Source organism: Ictidomys tridecemlineatus, chromosome 9 (assembly GCF_052094955.1).
Source record: "Ictidomys tridecemlineatus isolate mIctTri1 chromosome 9, mIctTri1.hap1, whole genome shotgun sequence".
In the NCBI taxonomy this organism is placed as follows: Eukaryota; Metazoa; Chordata; class Mammalia; order Rodentia; family Sciuridae; genus Ictidomys; species Ictidomys tridecemlineatus.
This window is the reverse complement of record NC_135485.1, coordinates 19,354,889-19,382,253: the sequence shown is the minus strand read 5'-3', so window position 1 is coordinate 19,382,253 and position 27,365 is coordinate 19,354,889. Positions and strand designations below refer to the sequence as shown.

The window sequence follows — 27,365 nt, the reverse complement described above, 5'->3', positions numbered from 1 at the left end:
AGCACAAGGCCCTAGGTTCCATAAACAGCATGGCCAAAGAAAAGGGGTGGGGAGCCAGGTGTGGTGGTGGCAGGCCTGTAATCCATTACTTTGAAGGCTGAGGTAGGTGGGCTGCAGGCTGAAGGACAAGGCGGGACCTTATTGCAAAATAAAACTTAGAGAAGTTAAGGTTAAACAGGATCATCACGGTGGGCTTTTTAATAAACCACTTTGTCATGTGATAGTAGAGAAAGTGGCTACCTGCAAGTCAGGAAGAGGCCCCTCACCAGAACCGGACTGTGCTGGCAGCTGAACTAATACATGCCTTAGTAAGAAAGTTTTCAAGAAGTATCTAAACCCTAGCTGGGCTTACAGCCTGAAGCATTACCAAACATTTAAACATCCCTACTTGTCCTAACCAGTTCTCATCTTCTGTACTAGATTAATGTTACGCATGGATATCTGTGCTTCCAGGTGAACAGCTGCACATTCCACTATCCTGCAGCTGAAGTTCTTACCAAAGATCACAATATGCACCTTAGAAATTTATTAGACACTAGTATATTCCTAGCTCCTAAGAGCTCTGCTTGCTAGGATTACCAGTAACAAAAGCCTGACATCAGTGATAACACTGATCAACAGTCTTCAAAGTCACAATTATTCTTTCCTCCTAAAACTTTTTATTATGTAATATAAGTATCTGAATTTAAGTTGGGAAAGATTAAGGAGAACAACACAGAGGAGGGCAGCTTTGTACAGAGAAGTTCTAGGGAAACAGAAAAGCCATCAGCTAGCTCCCACGGCCCCTGCAGGAATGAATGAGCCATGTCCTAACTCTCTTATATGACACAGGTGGGCTGTTTCTACACTGGCACTTGGACTAAGTAGATAGTAGCAGCTCTTCTCTGTCCAGCACCAGCAGAAAGGATCCAACAGGCAAAGGAGCGAGAAACAAGTGACCTGCACACTGGCCTGAACAGAATGAGGGCAGTGGAGCAGAGGAGGTGGAGAGCAGGAACTGCGCTCACGTGCCAGCAGGAGCTCCAGTGATTAACTTTACAGCAGATGCTCGCACTATACAATGTTAGAGGTCCACCTCCCAGATTAAAGTCTTCTGCAAACCCAACACTTATAAATAACCTATTTGCATTTAGTATGAATATTTCTTGCCATTAAACCCTTATTTCTCTACACCAGAGACTACTTACCTCTACTTTCAATAAACCAAAAATTAGTCATGACTTCCACATACACAAGGATTACAGCTCTGAACTCTTTATTTAACACTCATATAGGAAAATAGGCGACCTTATCCTTAATGTCATCTTAAGATCTGGACAGGGCTTGGGTCTTCCCACTATCTGGGCCTTGTGCTTCAGGTTCTAGCCCTGGCCTGAGTCTGAACTCCTCATTTGAATATAACATGCAAATTTCATCTCTCCTTTGGCTGTTTCCTAGTACTAATTCTTTTAGGGTTTCTTTTTAGTGTACCTTTTTTTTTTTTTTAAAGGGGAGACTTACTTCTGTGAGCACTCACTTTACTAGATGTAGAAACCTTGCCTCCTGCATCCTCAAAGCAAGTGACCATATTAGTGGTTCAACGACAGACAATATATTTAATATAACTTTGAAAAGACTGCTCAAAAAGTGATCATATACTATTTAAAGCAAGAATTACAATATTGTTATTAATTATAAACCAAATGACCCACACTGTCAGTAGCAACTTTTAGAGGCCTCACAAGTTTAGTTCAAACTAAATTATTATTCAAGTCATTATTTTAAAAGCAAGATGTGTTTAACAAAACTCCTTACAGTCTTTCTTTGGGAAGGGAGATAAGAACTGAACTTGTTATGACTTAAACATTATAAAATTTCTTTCTTCAAATTTCTGTCTCCATGTTAAACCAAGAATACTTTGTCGCTACTTCTCGGAGTCCCACCTGCAAAGGCACAAACCACTGAGTGTTCTTTGGAATACCAGACCAAATGATAACCCCATGCTGGAAAAGCAAGTTGTTGCTACTTGTGATGCTTCAAATTCACTGATATCAGCTTTTAAATGATCCTAAACAGGAGGTACATCTTGTTTCTCCATAAAAATCACCTTTCTTTAAAGTACTAGTTTAAAACATTGAAAAAGGAATTGATTTGGCACAATTATCACTTTGATGTGATGTAGAGGACAAGGTAAGATTGTAAATACACAAACTAATAGAGAATTTAATTTTATCTTTATGAAGTTTTCTGAAATCAAAGACGATAATACATGCATCAGGCACATCCAACAGAAGACTTTTACAATGGTTTACATTTCCTTTTTATTTATTCCTTGAAACTGCCCGTATTGCAGGTTTTTCATGGATGAAATATGGAACTGAGCAGATTCTTTTTTTTTCTACAAAATTATGGTATAAACTTGCTCAATTTTCTATCTTATTGCTAATAAACCTTACAGGCGCACAGTTTGTAAAATAAACCCCTTAAGGACTGAATGTGTAGAGCATGCTGCAAGGTACAAGAAATAAGCTAAAAATGAGCGTATAAACCTACATCTGGACCAACACAGTACTGAATGCTGGCAAACATTTACCACGACACAGGGGAAAAATTAATGAAGGAAATACAGTTCAGTCCTGAAAGGGTTAAATAGAAACCCTAATATATTATTGTTTCTAACCATCCATCCCATATTACAGTGCTTGAAAACAAAGTCAAAAGTCTGGCACAGAAAATTACACACATTTGTTCAGTACTCATCAGAAACACAGCTGCTTTTGAAATCAAAGTTAACTTGGTTAATAATTGAATAGCATTGTTTCAAAAAGCACCCCTGCCCCAATGGATTTTCTGGTGTACATGACTAGTTAGGTTAGTTCCCAAAAATGGCACTGGGAATTTTCTGCGAGCACACAGATGGTACCGGTTTCATTAAAAATAAGAGCAAAAAAACCTAACCAGTTATGATGGCCAGTAAGTCTATGTTGTAAGAGTGACAAATATTTCACTAATTAATTCTATGTGAGGTGCAGTTAGTTGCCATGGTTTCAGAAAAGTCAGCAGCAAGTTAAATATTGTACTAGTGTTTGATTCTGAATTCATTCAAAAATATAAAGGGCATTTTACATTTAAAGTCATTAGCTTGCCTTCCGAATCTATGTGATAAATTTGATGCAACTAATAAAAATGTGTGGGGTCACAGACTCAGTTTCTATGCATATTTTGAGAAACTGCATAGAAAAACAGGAGCATAAGATTCATTTCTAAACCCAAAATTCAAAAACATCAAAACACTACACTCTAACTGAAGCATTCACCACTCGAGGAGAGTCTTTATGAGGGTAAATGACCAGCACCTCTTAACAATGCCACCACTAGGGATGGGACATATTGTACTGTAACTGGAGGACAGGGCTGACATAAACTGTGTACTGAAAATGACTCACCAGTCCACGAGAAGGATTTTAAAAAGCAGCTGACAAAAGATACTGATGAACAACAAGCTATAACAGATGTATCATTTTACTCCTTAGTCTGTGGTATGAAATGGCATAAAATAGGGGGGGAAATGCCAATAATAAGTACATTCCTGGACTTTAAAAAAACAGTGAAAGGGTTTTCAGTCTAATATTTCCATTATCTTATTAACAGACACAAAAGAACAGCAATAAGAGATAAACATTAAAATAAGCATAAGTTCATTTTAATAAAGCCATGAACTTGGAAAATTATTTTGAGCTGTAAAGCTGGGTAAGGGAGTTTGTTCTTCAAAAACCATCTCATTTGTTATTGGTTAATTTAGTTTGATTTCTTAACTAGAAACCAAATTTAGAAAGTGGAAGAAACTTGTGGCCCACTAAAAGTAAAGCAGCACTGAAAACACTTCCCACTCTGAACAAAAGCACTGTATAATGACCACATCTGTGACTAGACAGAGAGAATAAACTCTACCCAGAAACAAGCAACTCTGCAAGAAAAAGCTAGTGAGCAGTTACAACAAAGAAAGATAAGGCCACAATGAGTTCTGCCATTCATCACTGAAACAGACAGACAGTGTGAGGCAGGATTCGCTCAGGAGTGAGTGAGTGAGTTGAGCAGATCTGAAGAAGAAAGGCTATATATAAAATCATGCAGCCTGGGGTGATTAAGAAGGCTTGCAGTAAGAGAAAACCGCAGTAACTTTGATTTAACCACCTCACATGTTTTACAAATGACTTTCCCCTTGAAAATTGAGGAAAAGGCAATTTAAAGATGTCGGGAATATTATTTACAGTGGCATAGTTGAAGCAAAGGAGTGATAAAGATAACAAAGCTGAAAGAAAATGCTAAGAAATGATTTTTTAAAAGTCTATTAATGGAAACTTTGAAAACAGCCCAGGACACCAGAAAGACACTGGAAATGCTGTAGGAAGTTACAGTTTTGCATTCATAAGGTACTTGTGGCTCCTGTTTTACGGGACAGTAAAAGCTTACCACAATCTAGAGGTAGTTTTTACTCTAAGAAGGATGATTGTATAACTAGACGGTGTCCCAGGACATTATACATGTGGTTCCTCTACTAAATGTAACCCAATGAGTCTGCTGTAATTCCAAAGAAATGGAACAAAGGCAAACCAAGATGCAGGAATGGAAGCAATATAAACTGGCAAGGTTAGCATGCAAGGCTGACACAGCCCTGAATGCAAGCAAATCTTAACTGAAAGGAAATCTTTTCTGAGTAAGAGACATTTGTGGAGACACTCGGTATGGAGTAAGAGAAAACAGAAAAAGGCAGACAGAAAAAAGAAAAACATAAGTTACATTTGCATTTTCATAAACTTACAACTATCTGTTTCTAAGGTATGTCTTCCAGCTATTTTAGTTGATCATCTAATAAAAGCATCATATGTTTTAAGATTACAATGATGTTCTTGCCTAGGCTACAAAAAAAAAAAAAAAAGGTAATAATAAAACATTTGCTGAGATTTTCCTCATTCTACCATAGGGCACCATCTACCACTTGGTAGCAAATACTTCTCATGATATTTTTTTTTGCCATTTACCAACAAGGTAGCAAACACCCTGCTGAATTAAATCACTGGGAACATTCTGAGTTCAAAATAAAACGTTTAACTTACACATAATACAAGTTATGTACAAGATTAGGAGGGGGTAACCTGAACAAACCCTGGAACACAGATGTGTGGATGTACGGGAAAGGGGGAGAAAACACTTCAAATACCAACATGTTCTGCGCCATTAACTCAGTAATGACTAAATGGCCACACTGAATTCCATGTAAATGTTAGAACCTCTTCGATTACCACTATAAATACATTTTTTTTTAAAAAAAAAGGAAAATACAGAAATAACTACCAACAGTGTCTGAGAATAGAGACTAAGTTAACATACATTGCATGTATTGCAGGCAAGGCAGAGGCATTTTCTTTAAAGCTTTTGCACAGACTTCATATAATCTTTAAAAAAAAAAAAAAGCAGGCCTTTACAAGATTTGACTTGCTGAAATCAAAACACTTCCACCTCATGAAAAGTCATAAGATTTCAGCTTAAAAAAAAAAAAGTTCCAGCCTTAGACCAAAAGAACCTGGAAGAGTATGTTAATTAAACAAGTGGTCAGGCTTGGAACCTGAATGTACTTTAGAGCAAAAGCTCAAAGGAGGGTGGGGAAAACAACCTATTTGGTAACAAGGTATACTATATACTGTGATATAAAAAAAGGTATGGTGAAAATGTACCTTTTACTAAAGCTTATACAAGTTCCTTGGTCCATAAAAACTATGTTAGATTTGTGCCTTCTAGTTTGCTTAATGTTTATTCCAGCCACATTATCTATTCTTGCCCATTTAAACAAAACCAAACAAAACCAACCAACCAAACAACAGCAACAAGAACAACAAAAAACAGCTGAAAAACTTGATTTCCAACAGTCTGTACATACTGATGTTTTTCTGTTTTACTGTGGCTTCTGCATTTCAACTCAGCACTTGCAGGTAATGGGTTTTTTAATGGTATCACCTGGTATGAAGTTTTCCCAAGAAACCACAAAAGATTGTTCTTTTTTTTTTTCTTTTTTTGTCAACTTTTTGCCACACTCAAGTCAGTTTAAGTCCTAGCAAAAAGACGGTAGTTAGGACACCACTGTTGCTGTAGATGATGTGACACTGGTTGAATTTGTGCTGGCATTTGTGTAATTCCCCTCGCTGTTTGTGTTTGATTCGTTCGGGGGCACTTGGCTTGAATTGGCTCGAAGGATTGCTCCAGCTGCACTGCAGTGTGGCCGTGGCCCTGGTTCCGGTGTGTAGGTAAAGGTAAGGCTGGTGGAATAAATGATTCCATCATTACGGACCAAAGTTACTGGAACCTGAACTGGCTGCCGGACCCATCTCCAACCTTCTCGGAATGCAGAAATGTCTGGAACAACACAGAGCATGCTCTCTCCACATCTGAGAAGGAAAAATAAATCACTTAAAAGCACTTTTAAAAGCAGTAAAACATTTCAGAAATGAAACAACGTTGTTTAATAAAATACAATGGATGTCAGAAAATAACTCATGTATCCCACCCTGACAACCTCTGATGATGTACCTGTACATAGTTTCAGCTTCTACATCCCCAAACCACACTCGTAAATTTGGAGTGAAATTCTGTCCTGTGAGTTCAAGCATTGCTACGTCCCCGCCGCCATTCAACTGCAATTTACAGAAAATCATTTTTCATTAAAGTACACAAATTAGGTTCTCATTCATCTTTCAACATCTATGTTTATTTTAAAAGCCTTGATCATAAAGCTAGCTAAAAATATCCCAAGATAACATATAAGTTTATTTAAATTTCTTTGCATGCATGTTGTTCCTATTTTTCTTTTCTTCCTTTCTCTTTTTTTTTGATAATGGGGATTGAACCCAGGGGCACTTTTCCATCAAGCTACGTCTCCAGCCCCTTTTATTTTTTGAAACAGGTTCTTGCTAGGTTGCTGAGGCCAGCCTCAAACTTCGTGTTCCTCCTACCTCAGTTTCCCAAGTGGCTGGGATTTCAGGCATATGCCACCATGCCGGACCTTAGTTTCACTTTTATTGCAACAAATAATGTGTAACAAAATCCCCAGATTGCAAAATTAAAAAAAAAAAAATCAGAATTACTATGAAATAAACTATGCCAAGCTATAGCTGAAAACAGCTGCAAAAAGTTAAGTTACATTGTGACTAAGTGGTCTCACCTGAAGACTTTCTACGACAGGCACAGGGGTGACTGGGGCAAGGACAGGGCCCATTCCCTCATAAAATGTATACTCTGCCTTATCTGTGCTAATGATTGTCCAGGAAGCTCCATCATTTATCATTTCTTTATTTGGTTCTTTCGGGCATGGAGTGGCCTTATGGAGAAAGAATGTTCAGAAACTGAGTTTTATATATAATACGGCATATTAAAAACTTCCAACAACATTTGCAGAGTATTTATAGTTTTTACAGAGTGTCATTAAACAAGGAGAACTCAAGTATATTGCTTTGACAGCATATTTTATATATCCACATATTCATATTCATATTTATATTATATCTTCAATGGAATATTAATATGAAAACCAGACAGACATTTTTGTTATAAAATATTTCAGTGATATATTAAATAACTAATAATACGCTTCAGTATATCCCTTAATAGTACACATTACTGGTACAATTTCATTAATACAAGATCAGTTTCTGAGATGCAAAATAGATGCTTAAAATTCTTAAGGGCCCTGTAAGACACAGACACCATGGGAGCCCCTTATGTTTAGAGGACAGCTGGAAGCTGAAGCATTTTCAGCAGAAGAAACAAAGATCAGGACTGGCGACCTCCTACTCCTGCCATAATACACCTAGACAGGGGACCCAGGTCACTCATTAGTGTGTGTGACCATCTCTCTGGAATGGGAGTTTACAAAGGAGATGAAACTGTAACCGTACTATTAAATCACATGCCCTTCTCATAATGTTCTTGTGAAACCTGAGTTTGATGCAGCTAAAAATTAGCTTTTGAATCATGTCGTCATTACTATCTTGGGAGATCCCAATGTAAATCTGATGAAAATTTGAATCCTCTTTCAGAAAAATGTTTTCCCTATACAATGTGTGTACATAATTTCAGAAGATTCTCTAAACACATGGAAATCTATTTCTTGAAATTACAAGGGGGCTCTCTGTTCCCCTAAAGCCCCTGAAACATTTTACAGTTTCAAGTTTCTCCCTGAGGTAGAATCACAGGCATGTCTGAGGACCCTTGGATCTGAGATAAATATCTGAATACAGTTTCATGTATTTAGATACAATTAAAAACAAATTAGAATTTCATGTTTCTGTAAACTGCTAATCCATTTATACATTTCATTTATTTATTGTGCTGGGGATCTAACCCAGCGCCCTTAGGTATCACTGAGTTACACCCCCAGCCCTACTTGCATATTTTAGATTTCAGCAGTAATTTTAAGACATACCTGAAACTGGATTATTCTTTCTTGAGAAAGGCACAAGTACATTCTTTCTGTATCCTTCAGGTAAAATGCACATTTATGGAGTTGTGACACAGGATCATCTGCATCCAGTAATGCTGTCTGTTTATCAACTTTCCTAATTATCTATATTTCAATAATCAAAAAATAAAAGGTCATCCACACATGAAAAGAGTTATCATTTTGTAGAGTGTCAAGAACACACAGAACATTATGCTATAAAATATCACAGTTAAATGTCCTTATCTACACAGAAAAACATAAGGCTAGGAATAAAAAAAATAATGCATTAAGATGGCAGGCGTGTCAGAATGTGGAAATTGTTACTCTCTTCCATGAAAATCTAAAAAAAAAAAAAAAGAGCAGACCACTTGTTTTCTAGATAAACATTAATACACATATAAATCATCTCATGTTCTTGTGAAAAATATAGGTTCTAATGAGACATGGCTCATGTGGGGCCTGACAACATTTCTAACAAATTCCCAGGTGATGTTAATGCTTCTGGTCTGTGGACCAGCTAGTTCTGATGATATTCCCAATAATATACAAATATTACAATGATGAAAGAGAAAAATCCCTAGATGGCTACTGTGGGTGTGCTAGTCAGTGCAGACATTTTATATCCATTGTTTACATACTTAATAGAAAGTAAACTAAACTAGTTTTTGCAAAAAATGGGCTCAGACAGATAAGGTAAGCTGCTCAAAATTTTATAACCCAAATAGTCCACAAAACACATATGGTTAGCTGATACTAACAGACCTTAATGACACTTAACACATAGAAGGAAATCATTAAAAAAATGAAGATGAGGATAGTAAAACTGCTTTTAATTTCTTTTTCCCTTTGTATTGGTCAATCCCAACAGCTATAAACTATTTCTCATTTTAAAATCAAGAGTAAAAAAAATCCCTCTCTGGAGTGCATATTCCTGTCCCTCCATCTTACTGTTATTTCTCTTTTCCCTTGAGAGCAAAGGCCTCTTCTCCACTGACCCATCTCTTGTAATCTCTCCGGTCTTGTCTCAAAGATTTCATTACAACTACTCATGAAGGCCACTGAGGATTTCAGACAGATGACCTCATGGCATTTCTCCTTCATTGTCTTACTTCACTTTCTTGGAGGCATATGGCAGAGACATTCTCCTCTGGGAGCCACAGTGCTCTCACCAACCTGTAGGGTGTGCAGTGCTAAGTCCTGACTTCTCCTTTAATAATCTATACTCTATGCAATGTAGAGTTTGACTACTCTCAACTCTAAATCTCTAGGCCTATTCTCTCTCCTACATTAACTTTTATATTTAACTACCTAATCAATATACTGTTTTTTAAACAAAGGAAATATATTCTCTCACAATTCTTGAGGCCAGAAGTTCAAGATCACCTATTCAACATTTCTATCTTATGATGTCCAATATATGCAACTAAAATTTAACATAGCAAAAGCAGGATTTTGAATTTCCTAAACTGATCCTTTCTCAACTCAAGAATTCAATAAATGACTTCTACTGCCACATCCTTATCGCTTTCTCCACACAGTAATCAGAACTATCCTTCTGGACATAGATAGGCCATCATCCTGTTTAAAAACCCTCTAGTGGCCTTCTATCATAAGAAAGTAAGATAAAGTCCTTTACCTTGGACAGAGAGGGACCCTAAAGATCTTCTCAAGCTAACTTTGCAGCTTCATTTCCTGCCCTCGCACCTGCCTCTCTTTGCTCTGGCTACACTGGCCCTCACACATTCCTGTCTTAATTTCTGCTGGACTCATTCTGTCAGGCTCAAGTGCTCCTCACCAGTTCCTTGACTCCATTTGGTCTCTGATCAAACACTGTCACTTTAGAAAGACTTCCATGAACTCTCTAAGCCCTGTCTAATCCTCCACCTCTTTATCTCATTTTTTAAAAAATTACCTTCACAACCGTTTATTTTTTTCTTCTTATTTTTATGTGGTCCTGGGGATTGAACTCAGTGCCTCATGTGTGCTAGGTGAGCACTCTACCACTGAGCTACAGCCCCAGCCCCACAGTTTCTTTAAGTCGACTTAGGAAAATGTCATCTTTCCTCTCCCCTCCCAGATCTGATAAGCATAAAACTTATTACAAAAATAACAAATATTGAAATATATACATTAATCTACCATAAGTCTCTGAAATGTCACCAACTCTCCTTCACCCCGTAAACCAAAGGTAAAATGGCCAAATTATTTTTCTAATTCTTGTGTCCTCAAATATACCCTTCATCACTAGCTAAAGTCTCGTTCGTGGGAAAGGCTTTAATCTGTACAGTAGAACACTTACATACTTTCTTGAGGGGAGGACAATTTTGTCCTTTCAACCTCAAACTCAAGGAAGACAGTGGTCCTGCCCTGCAATAGTACCAAAAACTTGACATTCAGCATACAGTTCTTTCTTTACAGAACAGGTCCAAGGGTGAATGAAGCGTTACTTCCTCCTCTTTCCTCCTTGGTGCTGTCCTCCTTTTCTCTTGCCACCCACACCAGGTGGCCCAGCATGCATCTAGCCTCCCAAACTTCCTTTCCTCTTCCCTTTCTGGCTGGGCAGGAGCCTCCAAGACCCTGCGGGTTCCCTTTCCTCTTGCCCTTCTGGCTCATTTTTCTCCTTTCGGCGGCTTCCTCCTGGTCCTCTTCTCTCATCTGCTTGCTGCTGGCTCTCATTACATCCAGCTGAGGCTTTTTGCCGTTCATGACTCGAAGTAGCTCCAACTGGTTCTTTCTCTCCACTCCAAAGTCCCCCAAAAGGGACTGAAACTTCCTCTTCTTGCCTGAACCCCAGGAAGCCAACTCCTTGGGGAGGCGAGTGTCCCAGAGGCGGTGGTGATTTTGGCCACCTGCATAGCGCGGTCCAGCTCCTCCTTACTCTGGTGTCTGGTAGGGTGCATACCAGCCGCGCTGGGCAGCTGCATCTTGTGTGCACCAGCCAGATTACGCAGCCGGTTCAGCTTGTTCTTGGCCAGGCATTCCTTCTTGGCCCGAATCCGCTTGGCGAACTGGTCTTCTAGGGGGTTGGCGCCATTGGGAACCTCAATCAGCCATTCCTTGTAGTCATCCCCGGCGCGCTTGTAGTCCCAGCGCGGCTGCCGTCACTAGCAGCTCACCTAGTCCCACACCAGATTGGTTTTCTTCTCAGAATGGATGTCCTTAAGGTATGTGAACTGCTGCCAGCGTGCAGCTTCTCATGCGGGCAGGCACATGGTAGGCTCCAGTATCCAGGCCACCAGTGCCTCTTCCACATGCTCTGTGGGCAGCTGCCACAGCTGGTTGATGAGCAGTTGCGTATTGTCCTGTGCCAAGGCCCGCAGCTCGGCTTCTGGCGTGCATCCCACCTGCTGGAGCACTGGTGTGTGTGTGTGTGTGTGTGTGTGTGTGTGTGTGTGTGTGTGTGTGTGTGTGCATCCCACCTGCTGGAGCACTGGTGTGTGTGTGTGTGTGTGTGTGTGTGTGTTCGTTCCAGTTGAAAGCCAGCAGGTTACCCAGGTCAAATTCCAGCTCCAGATACTTGTGCACTGTGGTGCGCTGCCGCTTCTCTACCTCTTCCTGCTCCGCCTTTGCCAGCAGCGCCTCCACTTCTGGCTCCAGGTCGGTCCCCTAGCTCTGAGGTTAACAGTTAAGTCACTTCTCCTCTTTATCTCATTTTAATTGGCCTTTTTATCACTACATAAATCTTTTAAGATATTTTCTGTCTAGCTTTCTACCAGAATGTAAGCTCCACAGAGAGGAATTGTCCTGTTTGCTGCTGTTATTTCCAGCCTCTGGGCAGTGCCAGGCACACTTCAGAAGGTGCTCAGGACTGTGTGGAAAATGCATGCGCATACCTACCTTGTAATGTTCTGTGTCCTCACAGCAACTACTCCCCGACAGCTGTGAGGACTGAATTAATCAATGTGGTGCTCACAGTGCTGCTACTAATATTGTGCAATGTTACTGATTTCACTACTTCATTCATGCCTCACTGACATTCAGAGATCATCCTACTTCAGCTAAGCCACAACTGTAGACAGCTCTAATCTTTAGTTAGGGTTCCTCATGTTTACACATTTTTAGCTCTGCATTATTTTTAGTCAAAATATTTGTCATCCTACCAAAAGTAATTTTTAAGTTAAAAGGGAAACTACATTTTCAGTGATTATAGCTTCTAAGATAGTCGGAGACTAATTAAACTCAAGCACAATGTTTTAATTCAATGTTCAAGGGCTACATTTAAATTTAATGAGGTTTGGATTTTAGAGAAATAACTGATTTTAAAAATGATGTAAATCTCAAGCTTCCCAGAAGTCTTAGAATTACTTAACATCTTAACCAGTTAACTCTACAACTATAATCTGTGTGCCTGTTATTTCAATACTGGCTAGTAATAGTACCCACACTGACCACACATGGTATGTTTTCATTTTCCTCAACAGTACTTCAGACCTAGACACTGATGAATGACTTTGTTCTCACCAATAAAGAAGCCAAAGACGGTATTAAAAATTTACCCCAATAATGTTTTTAATTACTAAGAGAAAGAAATTTTGAGAAAAAAGGGATTACAAACTTATTACAACTCAGATATGTTGTGTGGTGAATTGTACATTCATTATACATTGGGGGCTGCTTGAGTAATAGGCCCTTTCCTCTAAGCAAGCTGGTTTTGTACATTTTGTTGGTGCAATCACTATATTTCAGAGACTAAGAGAATACAGCCCTCAAATAGAAGCTTATTTTATTCATTTTCCTAACACTGTACTTGCCCAGTAAACATTGGCTGATTCTGTTATTGGGCTGCTCATCCAAATGGAGTGATGTGCATTCTAAACGGCACAAAGAGCAAAGACTACTAGTGTGACTTCAACACATCAACACCTAAGGAATAGAACAAATCTTATATGCTCCTAACCCTAGAGTATCTTGACATACTGATGAGTTTGTACAATTAAGGGGTTAATAGTTTCTAGTTAGTTGACTTGACCTGCATACACAATCTGTTTTGAGAGCACTCTAAAACACCAGATTTTCACTAGGACACTTATTCCACCAAAATTTGGTCAGGGAAGAACAGTGTTTCCAAGCAAAGCTCTCCAATGAGGCTAACATTTTAGGAAGTATCAAGAACAACTTTCAGGGCTGAGGTTGTGGCTCAATGGTAGAGCACTCACCTTGCATGTGCAAGGGTTCAATCCTCAGCACCATATAAAAATAAATAAAACAAAGGTACTGTGTCCAACTATAACTAAAAAATAAATATTTTTAAAAAATTCAGATAATAAGGTAGGATTAACAACTTCCTTCTCTTTTGGGGGAGGTACTGGTGTTTGAATCCCCAGGGAAGCTATACCAGTGAGCTATATCCCCTGTCCTTTTTATTTGTTTTATTTGTTGAGACAGGGTCTCACTAATTTGCTGAGGCTGGCCTCTAACTTGTGATAGTCCTAACTTTGATGTTCTGAATCACTGGGATTACAGGCATGCAACCCCACACCTGCTGAGGATAATTTTTTTAAGAGCATATAAGAGCTAAAAAGAATGTTTGTACCTGTTGAAAACTGCACATCAGTAGAGATCAAACTGCATATCAAGAGGTATAGGAAGTAGTGTACTAACTAACCTCTACCTATGATTCTGAGGAAAGCAGTCAGAATTTCTCAATTATAGAATTTCTAGAAGGGCATGTATCAGTATGTTAATGATGGTGCTGCAACTTTTTTCTAATAAATCCCTTAATTTTTTATTATAACTTTGAATAATGACTTTCAAGCAAGGAAGACTGCTTCTACTTTGCATGAAACCTTAAGTGAAAACACTTAAGATTTGGGTCTGTCTTCTAGATGGTCCACATGTAAGCTGTTGCAGATCAGAGGTATAAGCCTCTGAACTTGAGCTCCTCTAGTATAAGCAAATGAACGTCATCTCTGGAATAGGGTAATACCCAATAAACTAGAAGAAAAGAGCTGAACAATTGTTGACTTTTTTTTTGTTTGCTTCTTTCTTTTTATTTTTTACACCTGTTCTTCCCTACCTTTACAATTTTTGTTATAATTTGTTGCAACTTCAATGCTTTATAGATTAACTGTATTATAATCCAATTAATCTGTAATAAGCTAATATTTTAGCTTATTATATTGAATGGGAAATAAGTCCTCTTGTATAGCCATGAAATAGAAAAATAAAACAAAAAATAGATAAATAAATGATACATTTATTCAGAGATCTGCAGACCCCATCTGCTTCTGCTGAAATCAAGCCCCAGAAAACAGAAATCAATGAAATATAAAGCATGATAAAGAATAGTATTACTGAATATTCTTCCACTTGCCCAACACCTTCAATGGCATCTGGTACAAACTTACCTATAAATCCCTGTCACCTTAGTGTAACTGAATCATATTCTTTGAGAAAAGGAAGAGAGTTGAAAGGGACTTGTTTTCATTTTACTAAGAAAAATAATCTTACAGTTTCAAGATGCTCTAGCAAACAAAAAGCCCCAATTCTTATGCTTTTCCCCCCCAAATACCAAATTTTATTTATTTTTAACAAATCTATATTGTTAGACAGTAAGCTAATGAAAATAAGTTTATATTTTGAAAGGAATAAGAATTTCTATGCTTTTGAAAACTTTGATCCCATAGCAGAATAAAATAGGTGCCACACACACACACACACACACACACACACACACACACACACACACACAAAGAGTAACAGTGTATATGCATTAGTAAGGAATAAAAAAATACTGTAACTTACAGTGCCCTCTATCGACACGTTCAGATACACAACCAAAAGGAAACTGCCACAAACTTTGTTAGGAGGAGCCTAACAGGAGGTCATTAAGAATGCACTTGTAGCTGGGCATGGCGGTACATACCTGTATTCCCACTGACCCCAGAAATCGAGGCAGTAGAAATCTTAAGTCTGAGGTTACACAAAGCAACTTAATGGGGCCCTAAGCAATTTAACAAGACCCTGTTTCAAAGTGAAAAAATAAAAAGGGCTGGGGATGAAGCTCAGTAGTACAGTACTTCTGGGTTCAGTCCCCAGCATCAAAACAAAAAACAAAACAAAACACTTGTAGCAATAGGCTAGTCTTTAAACCATTTCAGAAATTAGGTAGGATGCTGGGCAAGGTGGCAGATACCTGTAATCCCAACAGCTTGGGAGGCTGAGGCAGGAGGATCATGAGTTCAAAGCCAGCCTCACAAAAGCAAGGTGCCTAGCAACTCAGTGAGACCCTGTCTCTAAATAAAATACAAACTAGGGCTGGGGACGTGGTTCAGTGGTTGAGTGCCCCTGAGTTCAAAAGAAAAGAAAAAGAAATGATTAGGAACTATAAGAAATAGGGGTAACTGACATTACCTTTTAAAATTGAAAAGCATAAAATTGAGGTATATTTTTATATCTGAATGTTAGAACTTTCCTGTTTTAAGAATTAATTTTTACTTCACACATCACTAAAGCAGAAGTAAGTCCTTACCAATCTTGGGAGTGCCATGCCAGTAACTGAACATACAAGTTTGACTGTTTGTCCATAATGGATGTAACCATCTCTGACTGTGAATTCTTCTCCTTCTGATTCATCATCATCCACTACAGAGGATAGAAAAAGAGACCAAATTATCATCTTTTAGAATTTATTATCTGCATGGGAAAATGACAAAAATTAACATACCCATATAACTCATTATCAAAAGTATTTAACAATGCACATTTTAATACTCACAGAGATGAATGTAAAATGCTCCCCACTGCTGTGAACTGGCATGGAAATTACCTCCTTCTACATGCAAGTATCTGGTACTAACTGTCTGGGATCGAAGTCGATTAAACAAAGCCACCTTTGTTCCTGAGGCAATGCATACTGCAAAGTAAAAAACAACTGCTGTTTATGTGACTGGGTGGTGGGAGTGAGAGAATAAGAAGGGACTTCTGCTTGGCAAGTTATGACTATTTATTATAAATTAATAAATATATAAAATTATATTATAAAAATATAAAGTATAATCTGAATCAGAATGCAGATTCTGATGACAAATATTTTAGTCTGATAAAGTACAGATAACACTGAAAAAGGTCAAGTTAACCCCTATTAATAATGTTAAGCTAAATGATATAAAATATGTTCATAGAAGTCATTTTAAAATGAGACCTGCACGATATGCTTAATGAAAAATTATAGGAAAAATCATTTTTAAAATAATAAATAGATTAAAATACCATTTACATATTTAAACCATGTGTACCTAAATTCACTGATGAAAAAAATATCATTGAAAGAAAAAAGGCTTGTGTTCTACCCTACAGAATATATGCATAGAGAAGCATTTGCTTCTGTGTTGTGATTTTAGAAAACACTGCTGTCTTCTAAAATACCTTAAATGTTGTACTGCATGAAACCTACCATAAGTAAATTTTTACTTACTTCAGATGTGCAAAACAAGTAAGTTAGGAAAGTTACTTTCCATGTAACTTAGGAAAACATTCTGAAAGTGAAATATGTTCTCTGCCTTCAAGAAATTAATATTCAATATAAATACAGAAATTAAAGATGTTAAATAAAACTATGTAATTTGAACTGAAAATAGCCTGAATACCAGACATTATATGTCTCCTGATACAAGAGACACATGACCATCCGTGAAGTAGTCTTGCCCTTCAGCAACAACAAAATAACAAACTTAAATCTTATCAAGATTCTAAGATTAACCACATGCAAAATTTCTCTTCTGAACAAACTTTAGAGTCTGCTGTGTTTCAGCATCCCCCAAAGCCCTTGTGCCAATGCAAGTAAAATGACTAGATTATAAGAACCATAATTTAATCAGTGAATTAATTCACTTTATGGATTAATAATCTGAAAGGACTGCTATTCTGAATGGTAACTCTAGGCAAGTGGGGTATTGTTGAAAGAGGTAGGTAGGTGACTGGGAACAGCCTTTGGAGACCATATCCTGTCCCCTTGGCTCTTCCCCTCCTCTTTGCTTCCCAACTGTCCTGAGGTAAGCAGCTTTCCTGCTGCCCTTCAGCCATGGTATTCTGCCATATCTTGAGCCCAAAGCAATGGAGTTCGTTGACAATGGACCGAATCTCTGAAACCATGATCCCCAAACTTCTACTCAAAAGTTGGTCTTATGGAGTATTTTAGTCACAGTGACACAAAGCTGACTAACACAAATGGTTTGCTTACGAGGTTGTAGCAAATTCTAAATCATGCCCCAACTCTTGATATGTGATCACCTTTGCTTGCCTTTAGCAGGATTCCTGCTAAGGCAGTTTAGCAAAGATTCCCCTACCTTTGATGTCTCTGCTCTTTGTATTTTTCCTACCCATTGACCACCTCACTTTATTCCATGGCTATACATCCCTACTTGACTGTTGTATTTCAAAATTGAATTCAGTTCTATACTTAGGTCTTTTTTCCATTATAGCAATAGTACTGAATGAAATCTGTCTTTCACTTTAACTACTGTCCAGCTGTTTTGGGCACCAATTCACAAAAATACATTAAACTATACCTAAGGGATGAAATTAGCAAAATCCGGGATGTGGAAATCATCAATGGTTAAAATCTTTGAACAAATATACTGCAAGGCAGGGTGTATGTTAAAGAATACACAAGGACATCTCCACACAATATATATTTTAATATCCGGAAAATTTCAGTTTTGATTCAAATCAATTGAAAACTGACATTTTGGAGACTATTTTAACTTTGAACACAGACTATATATGATGACATTTTAAAAAAGTGTTTTTTCTTAGAGTTGTCTTATATATTGTTTTTATGTAATCATGATACTGTAATTACAGGAGAACATCATCTTTTACAGCCACACAGGGATATTTACAGATGACATAATGTCTGGGATTTACATCAAACTAAAATTAGAAGAGAGAAAAGTGGGCCTAGGGTTGGGGTACAGCTGAAAATAAAGTGAGATTTGGTCTGAAGTAAGATTACTATTAAAGTTAAAGGAGAACACAGGGGTTTTATCCTATTATGCAACTCTGCTTACGTTAGTGTGCCTGAAATTTTCCAAAATATTAAGTAAATGATGATACTAATAAGAGCTGGGTAGAATAAAATATATCCACCATAAAAGCCCATGAGTGCATAATAAAACAAAATGAAATTCAGGCAAACAAAACCAAACCACTGAAACCTCACTGTTTCTAAGAATACTACTATACAAATTAGAAAACAAGCATTTATCCTGCCTTTTATTCTATTGACTACATTCTGAAGCAAATACTTGATATGGCAAAAATACTTGATATGGCAAAGTTCTATGTAGAAAAAACAACTTGAACTAACAAATGCAGGTTAGGAATAAACAATTGGGGGGAAAAAAATCACCATTTGAAGCCCCTGATGAAGTAATGGCTACGATAGCCATTTGGTTACAACTGAACTTACTATAACAACTGAACTTACTATAATCAATCTAACCTGACAAAAAAGGGATAACCAGATATTATATGCTTTCTGATCAGATGAAAATGACCAGCTTGCTTGCCTATTTATTATTTACTCACGGTTCCAGACTTTATTTATTTATTTATGGTCCTGGATATTGAACCCAGGGGCGCTTTACCATTGAGCCACATCCCTAGCCCTTTTAATTTTTTTTATTTTGAGACAGCGTCTTCCTAAATTGCTAAGGGCCTTGGTAAGTTGCTGAGGTTGGCCTCGAACTTGAAATTCTTCTGTCTTAGCCTCCCAAGTTGTTGAGATTATAGATGTGCACCACCATGCCTGGCATCAACTAATTTGAAAAATTCAAATACCAGTTTATAATATGAGAGACAGAATATAATCAGCGAAGTTCAGAATATGGGAAATTCCACAGGAAAAATGACCCAGTTTATTCAGCAAATAAATGTCACAGAAAGAAAAAATGAGTAAGATAAGAAACCATCACAGATTAAAATTTGCTGAACTTTGTTTGGATCTAGTTTGAACAAACCAAGTGTAAAATAAAACAGCAAAACAAAAAAACAACTGAAAAAAAGACACTGAGAAGACACTGATAAATCTGTACAGAGAATGGATATTAAATGGCTTGAAAGTACCGCAGTCAATTTTGTAAGGTGTAATGATGTTTTAAAACAAAATTATGTGTTAAGAGTCATTACTGCAGAAAATTTGGTTGAAAGGACAATATGTCTGAAATTTCCATGAAAACATTCTAGCAGCTGGAAAAAGAAGAAGTTTCGGTGGTGATGAAGAAGATGAAATAAAATTGGTAAAACTATTGAGGTTGGGTGAATTATTAAATCATACTTTTTTCTCCCTTTTATATAAATTTGAAAATTTCCAAAATGAAGTTAAATTTTAAAAAATTGTGCACGGGTACTGACATGTACAATTCAAATACATAGCATGTATCTTTGGTAGTCTAGGAATTTGCTGATGAGACAGCAATCTCTGCTAGAGATGTTAAAATTTTGATTAGGTTCTCAGGATGGCATTCGAAAGTTCATTCAATGTTTTTTTAAAGAGGTACTTTTGACATTCTGGGTCTTTATCATAACCAGTTAATTTATCAGTTCTTTATGGAATGAGAACTATCTTGGACACTACAGGACATTTAGTGTCACTGGCCCAAGACATCACATGCAAACATCATCTCTTTCCTAGTAACTAAGAATGAAAAGAAAATAAATGTCCCATTTTCTTTAATACGTCTAGGGAGCAATAAGGAACCATCTCTGGTTCAGAACTACTTCATTAGACCAGGCGCTACTGGGTACCATCACTTACAACAACAAAACACCCCAATATGACAGGCAGGCCCAAAAGTACTAGTAAGAAATGAATTGGCCAGGCACAGTGATACAAACCTGTAATTCCAGTGGCTTGGGAGGCTGAGACAAGAGGACTACAAGTTCAAAGCCTGCCTCAGCAATTTAAGGAGGCCCTTTCTCAAAATAAAAATAAAAAATGGCTGCTGGGGATGTGGTTAAGTGGTAAAGCATCCCTGGCACCCTCCCACCCACGCGCACAAAAAAAGAATAAATTGGCTACTGAAAAAGCAGTGTCTTCTCAATTCCTGGTGGATAAAAAAAGTGTGTCCTATCAATTCCTGGTGAAAGTTCAGGAAAAAGAAGAAAACTCAAGTGTACATACAGTCAGCATTCTTCAATGATTGCTTCTTTTTGGAAGGTTTGGAGATGACTTTTATCCGTTTGCTCAGAAACACGCCAATGTCATCACTGTTGCCGTAGAACATCTTTACAGACAGCATGAAGTGTTTTCTCTTATCTGAATCAGATATATACAATGTTTTTGCTGTGCAATAGTTCTGTGAAAGAAAAGTAAAGTATTAATAGCATCAAAATCTTACTGGTTATATATCTAAAACAGGGGCCATGACTAGGTTTGATCAGGTTTAAATGAAATCATTCCAATGGGCAGCCCACAGGTCAACTGTAAAAATTATCAAAATTGATCTCTGAACAGAAAATACAAAATCTTCCTTATGAAGTCAATAAAATACAAAAACTGTGGCGGCATATAACGAGCTCTAGCAAGAGGTATGACTCTTCCTAAACCAGCACTCAACAAGGACAAGCAATGTTTAGCTCAAATACCAAGAATTCGGATCCCAACCATGAAAGTGGGACCAGTTCAAGTCAGGTACCCACACAGTGCTTCTGGAGCTGGAGATGAACTTGGTCCCCCACAGTGATATGGAAACTGAACATTATACAGGAAGCTGAAAACAAAGTTTTCAGCACTTTCAAAAACAGCAAGGATACTTCAAAATACTGCTACTTCAATTATATTTAACAGCTCTAACACCTTTCCTATTCCCTTGAGCCCTGAAGAGGTACATAAATTACTGACATACTTTTCCTGATAGGGTAAAATGATACTCTAAAATATATATTTTTTAAAAAACCCAAGATTATGATTAAAAAGTGCCTCAACTACCTATGCTGTGTGTTCCTTTGAAAAAACAGGGCAAATGCCACTCATTTAGGAAACAGCCTATGAATTCCAGGCTTTTTTTGTCTGCAGTTTTACTAATAGGCAGCATTAATAGTACTTAACAATACTGTAGTATTTCTGTTTCTCAATAGTGAAAGCTACAAAAGAAAATTTAATACTCCATACTCAAGTTTTTATACATTCAAAAGTTGGGAAAAATTTTGGGGAAACTGCTCTGCAGGAGGCAAAATACGACAACACTAATAACAGTAAACAAAGAAAATAAAAACAGTACTTTTCAGTCACCTAGCTCTTTTCACGCAAGACTCTCAGAAGTTGACACATGTAGCTACTATGTCCATGGGTTCACTGCACTTTTAAAAATGACAGCACTAAAGGTCAAATTAAGCCCAAACAATGAAATTCTGCAACACAAGGTGAGGTTTATTAAAATGGGTACCAATGCACTAAAGCAAATGGTAACAAGAAGCATAAAAATGAAAATGTTTATCTAGATAAAGGGAATTGTATTCCAATGGGAAAGCTTAAAAAGGTTAAGATCATTTAATTTTGAGTGTTAACCTTAATGGATATGATCTGTATCAGGAAAGAGAAAAATAATGAAATCTAGTATAAATAGATTGGGAAACATTTAAGGAAAAAGCAAAGCAGGCTGGGGCCTCAGACCTACAAATAAAGGACTTTGTTTAGAAAAAGTACACATATGTATCTCCTTGGAAAGAAAAAAAAATAGTCTTAATTACAGTAAAAGAGTCAGCAAAAATCATACCTTTATAAACAAATAATTAAAACAAATAATCAAAACTTTATAAACAAATAATTTAAAAAAATCAAAGGCCACTGACAACATACTATTCATATTCCATGAGAAAAAAGGAGAAAGTCACTGACTCACAGAAAATATTAAGACTCCAAGAAAATAAGCAAACAAAAACTAAATTACAAGTGCTCTGACATACTAAAAGGTTAAATTATATTAGCTAGTGGGATTCCAGAGCAGAAATGGCATATAATAATCTTTCCAGAAATAATAAACATTGGTTAACTTAAAAACAACTATTTGAAGACAAGATCGCTAATAAATAAAACACTGCCCTGAAATGAAAAATAGCAGATCTAATGCAAGAAAAAAAAAATTGGATTATGGAAACAAAATAATGCTATCAATAAGAATATGGAATATGTGATTTTTTAAAAAATAAGAACTAGGCTGTAACAAATCTCCTCTACTCAGTAAGTCTTTGTCCACCTGGGATAAACCATATTCTTACACCCTTCTGCTCCAAGCACATGATTATGTTGCTCTTTCTGCCTGGAGTACTTTCTACTGACTGTAATCTAGTACTACTTTATACATACTTCTCTAATAGCATTTTCCATTAAAATTAAACTTAACATGAATTAAATATATTTGGCATACAGACACTGTACTACCCTATTAGCAGGTGTTTTAAAAGCTAGTTAAATGCTCAGCTCCCAGATGTTTTTTTCTGCTAATGTGCAGATCTTGGGAAAAGGTATAATGACAGAAGATTTGAAAAGATATAATAGAGGATACTAAAAAGATCTTCACACTGATGCAGCACTTAAGGGTATAGGATTTAAACATGGTGGTACTATAACATGATGCTGGGAAAGGTAGTCAGTGATGCTATTGGTTGGTTTATTTGGTATTACCTCCATGAAAGATAAAATTACTGAAGCTGGAATTGGATAAAATGAATAATGAAGCTGAACTTAAAAAATTATAAACACTGGTAAGCAGAAGCTCTGATGTTCCCAAACTAACTGAAAATCCATAATAATGTTATGAAGAAACCTGATCAATAATAACTACAATGAAACAAACAAATAGATTTGAAAGTGTCTTGCTTTAGTACTTACTTTCTGTAAAATGACTAAAACTAAACCATATCATCCTCCAGCCTCAATCCCTAGTGCCAAATACAACACAGTAAAACCAAGATGTTCAAAAAAGATGTACTAAACGAGGAAATGGCCTCTGTGCACTGAAAAACATTCATATAATCATTGAGACCAAAACCATTTTCTGAATTTTAATATTAAGGGAAAATAATAATAAATTCTAAATGACTAAAAAATTATTTATCAGTACTCAGGAAATAAGTAGTTCCTACTTTCTAAAAATACAAAATACAATTAATAAAACTAATGGATAAATTTATTTCCCTTGAAAACTGTTTGAAGAAAAACCTCTCAAAGTTTGACTAGTGCTAAAGCTTGTCTTCTTGTCTATAGCACAGCTCTGCTCTGCATTGCTGTTAGGTAAAGTATAATCTTTATGATCCAGATAAAAGTTCCCCCACCAAGAATTTGCCTGTATCACTGCTAAGAAGTAGTATTTAAAAAAGATTAAGAGAGTAAAACATTACTGATGATGCATTTTCATTGATAACATTCCTGACAGAAGATAAATAATTAGCTTCCTAAATTCATCAACTCCGAAGGATATCTGACTTGCAGCCTCCTAAAACTGCTAGCTAGTTGCAAAAATTTTCTGCCTATCACCTTAGATGTCAACAACTGAGACTATAGATATGTGAAAGGAATATTTCTGGTTCTGATTTATATATACAATAAATTTGTCACTAACAACCATTAAAAAATCACTTGCATAAAAATGAATATGGAAACTGGTGCCACTTTTACAGGGAACCAAATGCCTTGACTTACCTTTCCTTCCAAGTTCAGCTGCTGCATTTCTTGGTCACTATTGCCTATTCCAATAAATGCACATGGTTGAGACTCTTGCTCAGAACAACCATCGCGTTCCATTTGTTCTTTTTTTTTCTTCCATCCACTGCCCATAAGATATACACAAGGAGGAGGACAAAAAAACCTAAAAAATAATTGGGGAGGGGGGGGGAAAAAAACCCTCAAAACACAAAGTAATTAGATTCAAGACATTTCCTTTTCCTGAACAAATAAAACGAAAACCACATTGAAATGGTGCTGAGTGAACCCCCTAATGAAAAATTTCAGTGAAGCCTTTTGTTATGCAAATAATCATGTCCACAGGATAGAAATAAAAACTTCCATATCTGTTCAGGTTAAAATACTGAAGTCATGCATTTGGTTAGTCTATATAATTCTTAGAGCAGAAAACTTTTCATATAGCTCAAAGTTTAAACTACTTGAGTTCAACAAATCAAATAAATATACAAAACCTGACATCCCATCATAGAATCTGTGATTACTAATTGAGGTCTACTCAAACTAATAGAATTAGCCAGACGCAGTGGCGCATGCCTGTAATCCCAATGGCTCAGGAGGCTAGGCACTAAGCAACTCAGTGAGACCCTGTCTCTAAATAAAATACAAAAAAGGGCTGGGGATGTGGCTAAGGGGTTGAGTGCCCCTGAGTTCAATCCACAGTACGTCCCCCCACAAAGAATTATTAATACTATTATTTCTATGTATATTACATTTAACTTTATTTGCTAATTCACCTGGGAAATAGCATTTAGAGCAACGCTTCAAGTATAAATTTTTAAAATATTAATAAAACTAAGTAATTAAAGATTGAAAGCAAACTGAATCATTGCATGAGAGCTCTGTGAAAGCAGTGTTGTTTGTGTTCTATGTATCTTACACCTGGAACATCTTGTGCACTGTAAATAACTAAGAAATAATACATACAAAAGGAATAATATACTCCTTTCTTCCAACTCAGAGACTAGTAGCAAGTTTGCTTCTCTAGTAGCCCAAAACCACCCTCACAAATTCTTCCTACCTAGAACACCTTCCTTATAATATCTCTGGCAATTAAAAAAAATTGTTTCAAAGCCTAGTTCAAACCCCATATTTTATGTAGCTCACGCTATGAATCCAGTCCTTATGTAGGTGCAATTCACTTTTGCTCAATTATACTTGCTGACACGTATATACATTAAAACATTTATGTCATGTTTTTCCCACAGGCCTGAAAACTCAGAAGGGGCCACATAATATAACTGAATGAACCAAGTGTACAATAAACCAGTAGAAACTATCCTTTAATTATCCAAATAAATAGGTTTCTTCTTCTTTCTAAAAAACAAACAAAAACAGTCCTCACAGTAATTCCTACTTTTTGGATAGTTATGAGTATAAGAGAAATGTTTCTTAACTCTGTTAATTCTACTGTAAGAAAATAAGAGCTTAAAATGCAATGATACTCAGCTACTGGTGTGTGGCTCTAATTGTAAGAAAACAATATCGAGTGGCCAACTGTGTGAATATAAACTCATGCATTGATGAATTAAGAATATGTGGGCCTGGTATTTGTTACACCTTCTGTTTGATAGGCATCTGAAATCAAATTTTGTATGAAATTCCTATTTTAAAATTTGGCAAGCAATTTACACTTATTTACACTCCATGGACCAAAAGTGGGCAGTCTAAATGTAAAAACTGTTATGCACCTGTATTCATGCATACAAATGCTGTGTGCTCAGACACTAGCAGGCTGGATGTGACTTTGGACGTCCTACAGGTAAGAAGTGTAACTTCTGGTTTGCTTCTCCCTGAGAATCTACTACAATATCCAAAGAACTGACTCAACATTCAGGATAGCCACTTTTTTCAACACTATCAAAACTACTTCAGAAGTAATTTATAAAAATTAAGCTCAATTTATTTAATATTCATTATTTCTTCAAATTATTTATAACATCTTCAATGTATACCAGACACTGGGAAATTAGTAGTAAAATCAAACAAGCAAAATAATCAGATAAAATTCCTGTCCTCGTGGAAAGTATACTCTAATAAGAGAGATACAATAAAAAGGATTAAAATAACATGTATACTCTGTTAGTTGGTTATAAGTATCGGGGCGGGGGAAGCAGGGATAGAGTGCTGGAAATACGTGAAATGTGAATCACATTTAAGGACTTGACCTTATGTCACAATCTAAAATCATGGGGATGTTTGAAAAAAGTGCATTTCCACAGAATGGGGAGCAAGTGCAAAAGGCTCTGAAGTAGGAACAAGGATTGACAGTGGGGAAACAGAAAAGCAGCTGGATGGAGAAAAGGGGGATCAATAGGAGATGAAGCCAGGGGTAATGATAGACCAAGTGGGCTCTAGAAATCAAATGGAGTAAGGAGGGAAGCCTCTGTAGGCTTCTCATATTTATCTAAACCAAAAGAAGAGTACCTTTCTCTATACACACTGAAGGCATGAATATAAAGGTCACAGCTTTGGTAGTGTGTCCAGTTTCAGGTCACTCTAAGTTTGGAGGAATGCCTAGATTAACTGAGCTAGTTTTGGAGTAGGTTCAGATTAAGTCTACATCAGGGATTGTTCTGGTTTCTAATGCTGGGAGTCACCCAATGCTTATCATGGCACAAATCCAGATACTTAGGCTAGTATGCTCTGAGGAGGCTGACAAGGCATCAATTTTGGAAACTTTCAAGTATTTTATTAAACACTAATATTAAGACTCTTTAGTAAATTGGCACACCAGCTATAAAACTTGAAGAGCTGAACTTTTAAGATAGTATAGCAAATGTAGCAATCAAATCTCAAAGAGTCATCTCAAAATATATTTTTATTTCATATCTGAAAAACAGAGAGGGCTAAAACAATAAAAGAAGGAGTAGTTTTGTTTTTCTCAGGAGTGCTATGTCAAAATGCATGAAAATAACAAGGTATGAATTAGGCAAACAGATAAAACAAACAACGACGACAAAAAAAAGCTCCTGCTAGGCACAGTGATGTAGGATTATGATCCCAGTGACTTGGGGGTGGGGTGGGCGGGCTGAGGCAGGAGGATTGCATGTTCAAGGCCAGTCCCAGCCCTGAGCAAGGGCCTAAGCAACTTAGTGAGCCCCTATCTCAAAATGAAAATAAAAAGGGCTTGGGATGTGGCTTAGTGGTTAAGCACCCCTGGGTTCAATGCTCAATACCCGGCTTTACAATCATCTAATAAATCTAAGA

The 27,365-nt window shown here is 36.9% G+C and overlaps 1 protein-coding gene and 1 pseudogene across 2 annotated transcripts in view; both read right to left on the bottom strand.

Annotated features, from left to right (window-relative positions):
• Positions 1-2,196: 2,196 nt before the first annotated feature.
• Positions 2,197-27,365, bottom strand: part of Rbpj (recombination signal binding protein for immunoglobulin kappa J region) — a 95,114-nt gene continuing 69,945 nt past the window's right edge. For both annotated transcript variants that reach the window (XM_021722041.3, XM_005318909.3), the window contains exons 4-11: positions 24,117-24,282; positions 20,598-20,772; positions 16,191-16,328; positions 15,945-16,057; positions 8,456-8,596; positions 7,196-7,351; positions 6,565-6,668; positions 2,197-6,422 (exon numbers count right to left, since the gene is read on the bottom strand). In XM_021722041.3, coding sequence (XP_021577716.2) covers positions 6,107-6,422; positions 6,565-6,668; positions 7,196-7,351; positions 8,456-8,596; positions 15,945-16,057; positions 16,191-16,328; positions 20,598-20,772; positions 24,117-24,282 — 1,309 coding nt within the window. In that variant the 3' untranslated portion in view covers positions 2,197-6,106. The remainder of the gene's footprint in view (positions 6,423-6,564; positions 6,669-7,195; positions 7,352-8,455; positions 8,597-15,944; positions 16,058-16,190; positions 16,329-20,597; positions 20,773-24,116; positions 24,283-27,365) is intronic.
• On the bottom strand, positions 8,613-12,437 carry LOC101957583 (ribosome biogenesis regulatory protein homolog; annotated as a pseudogene).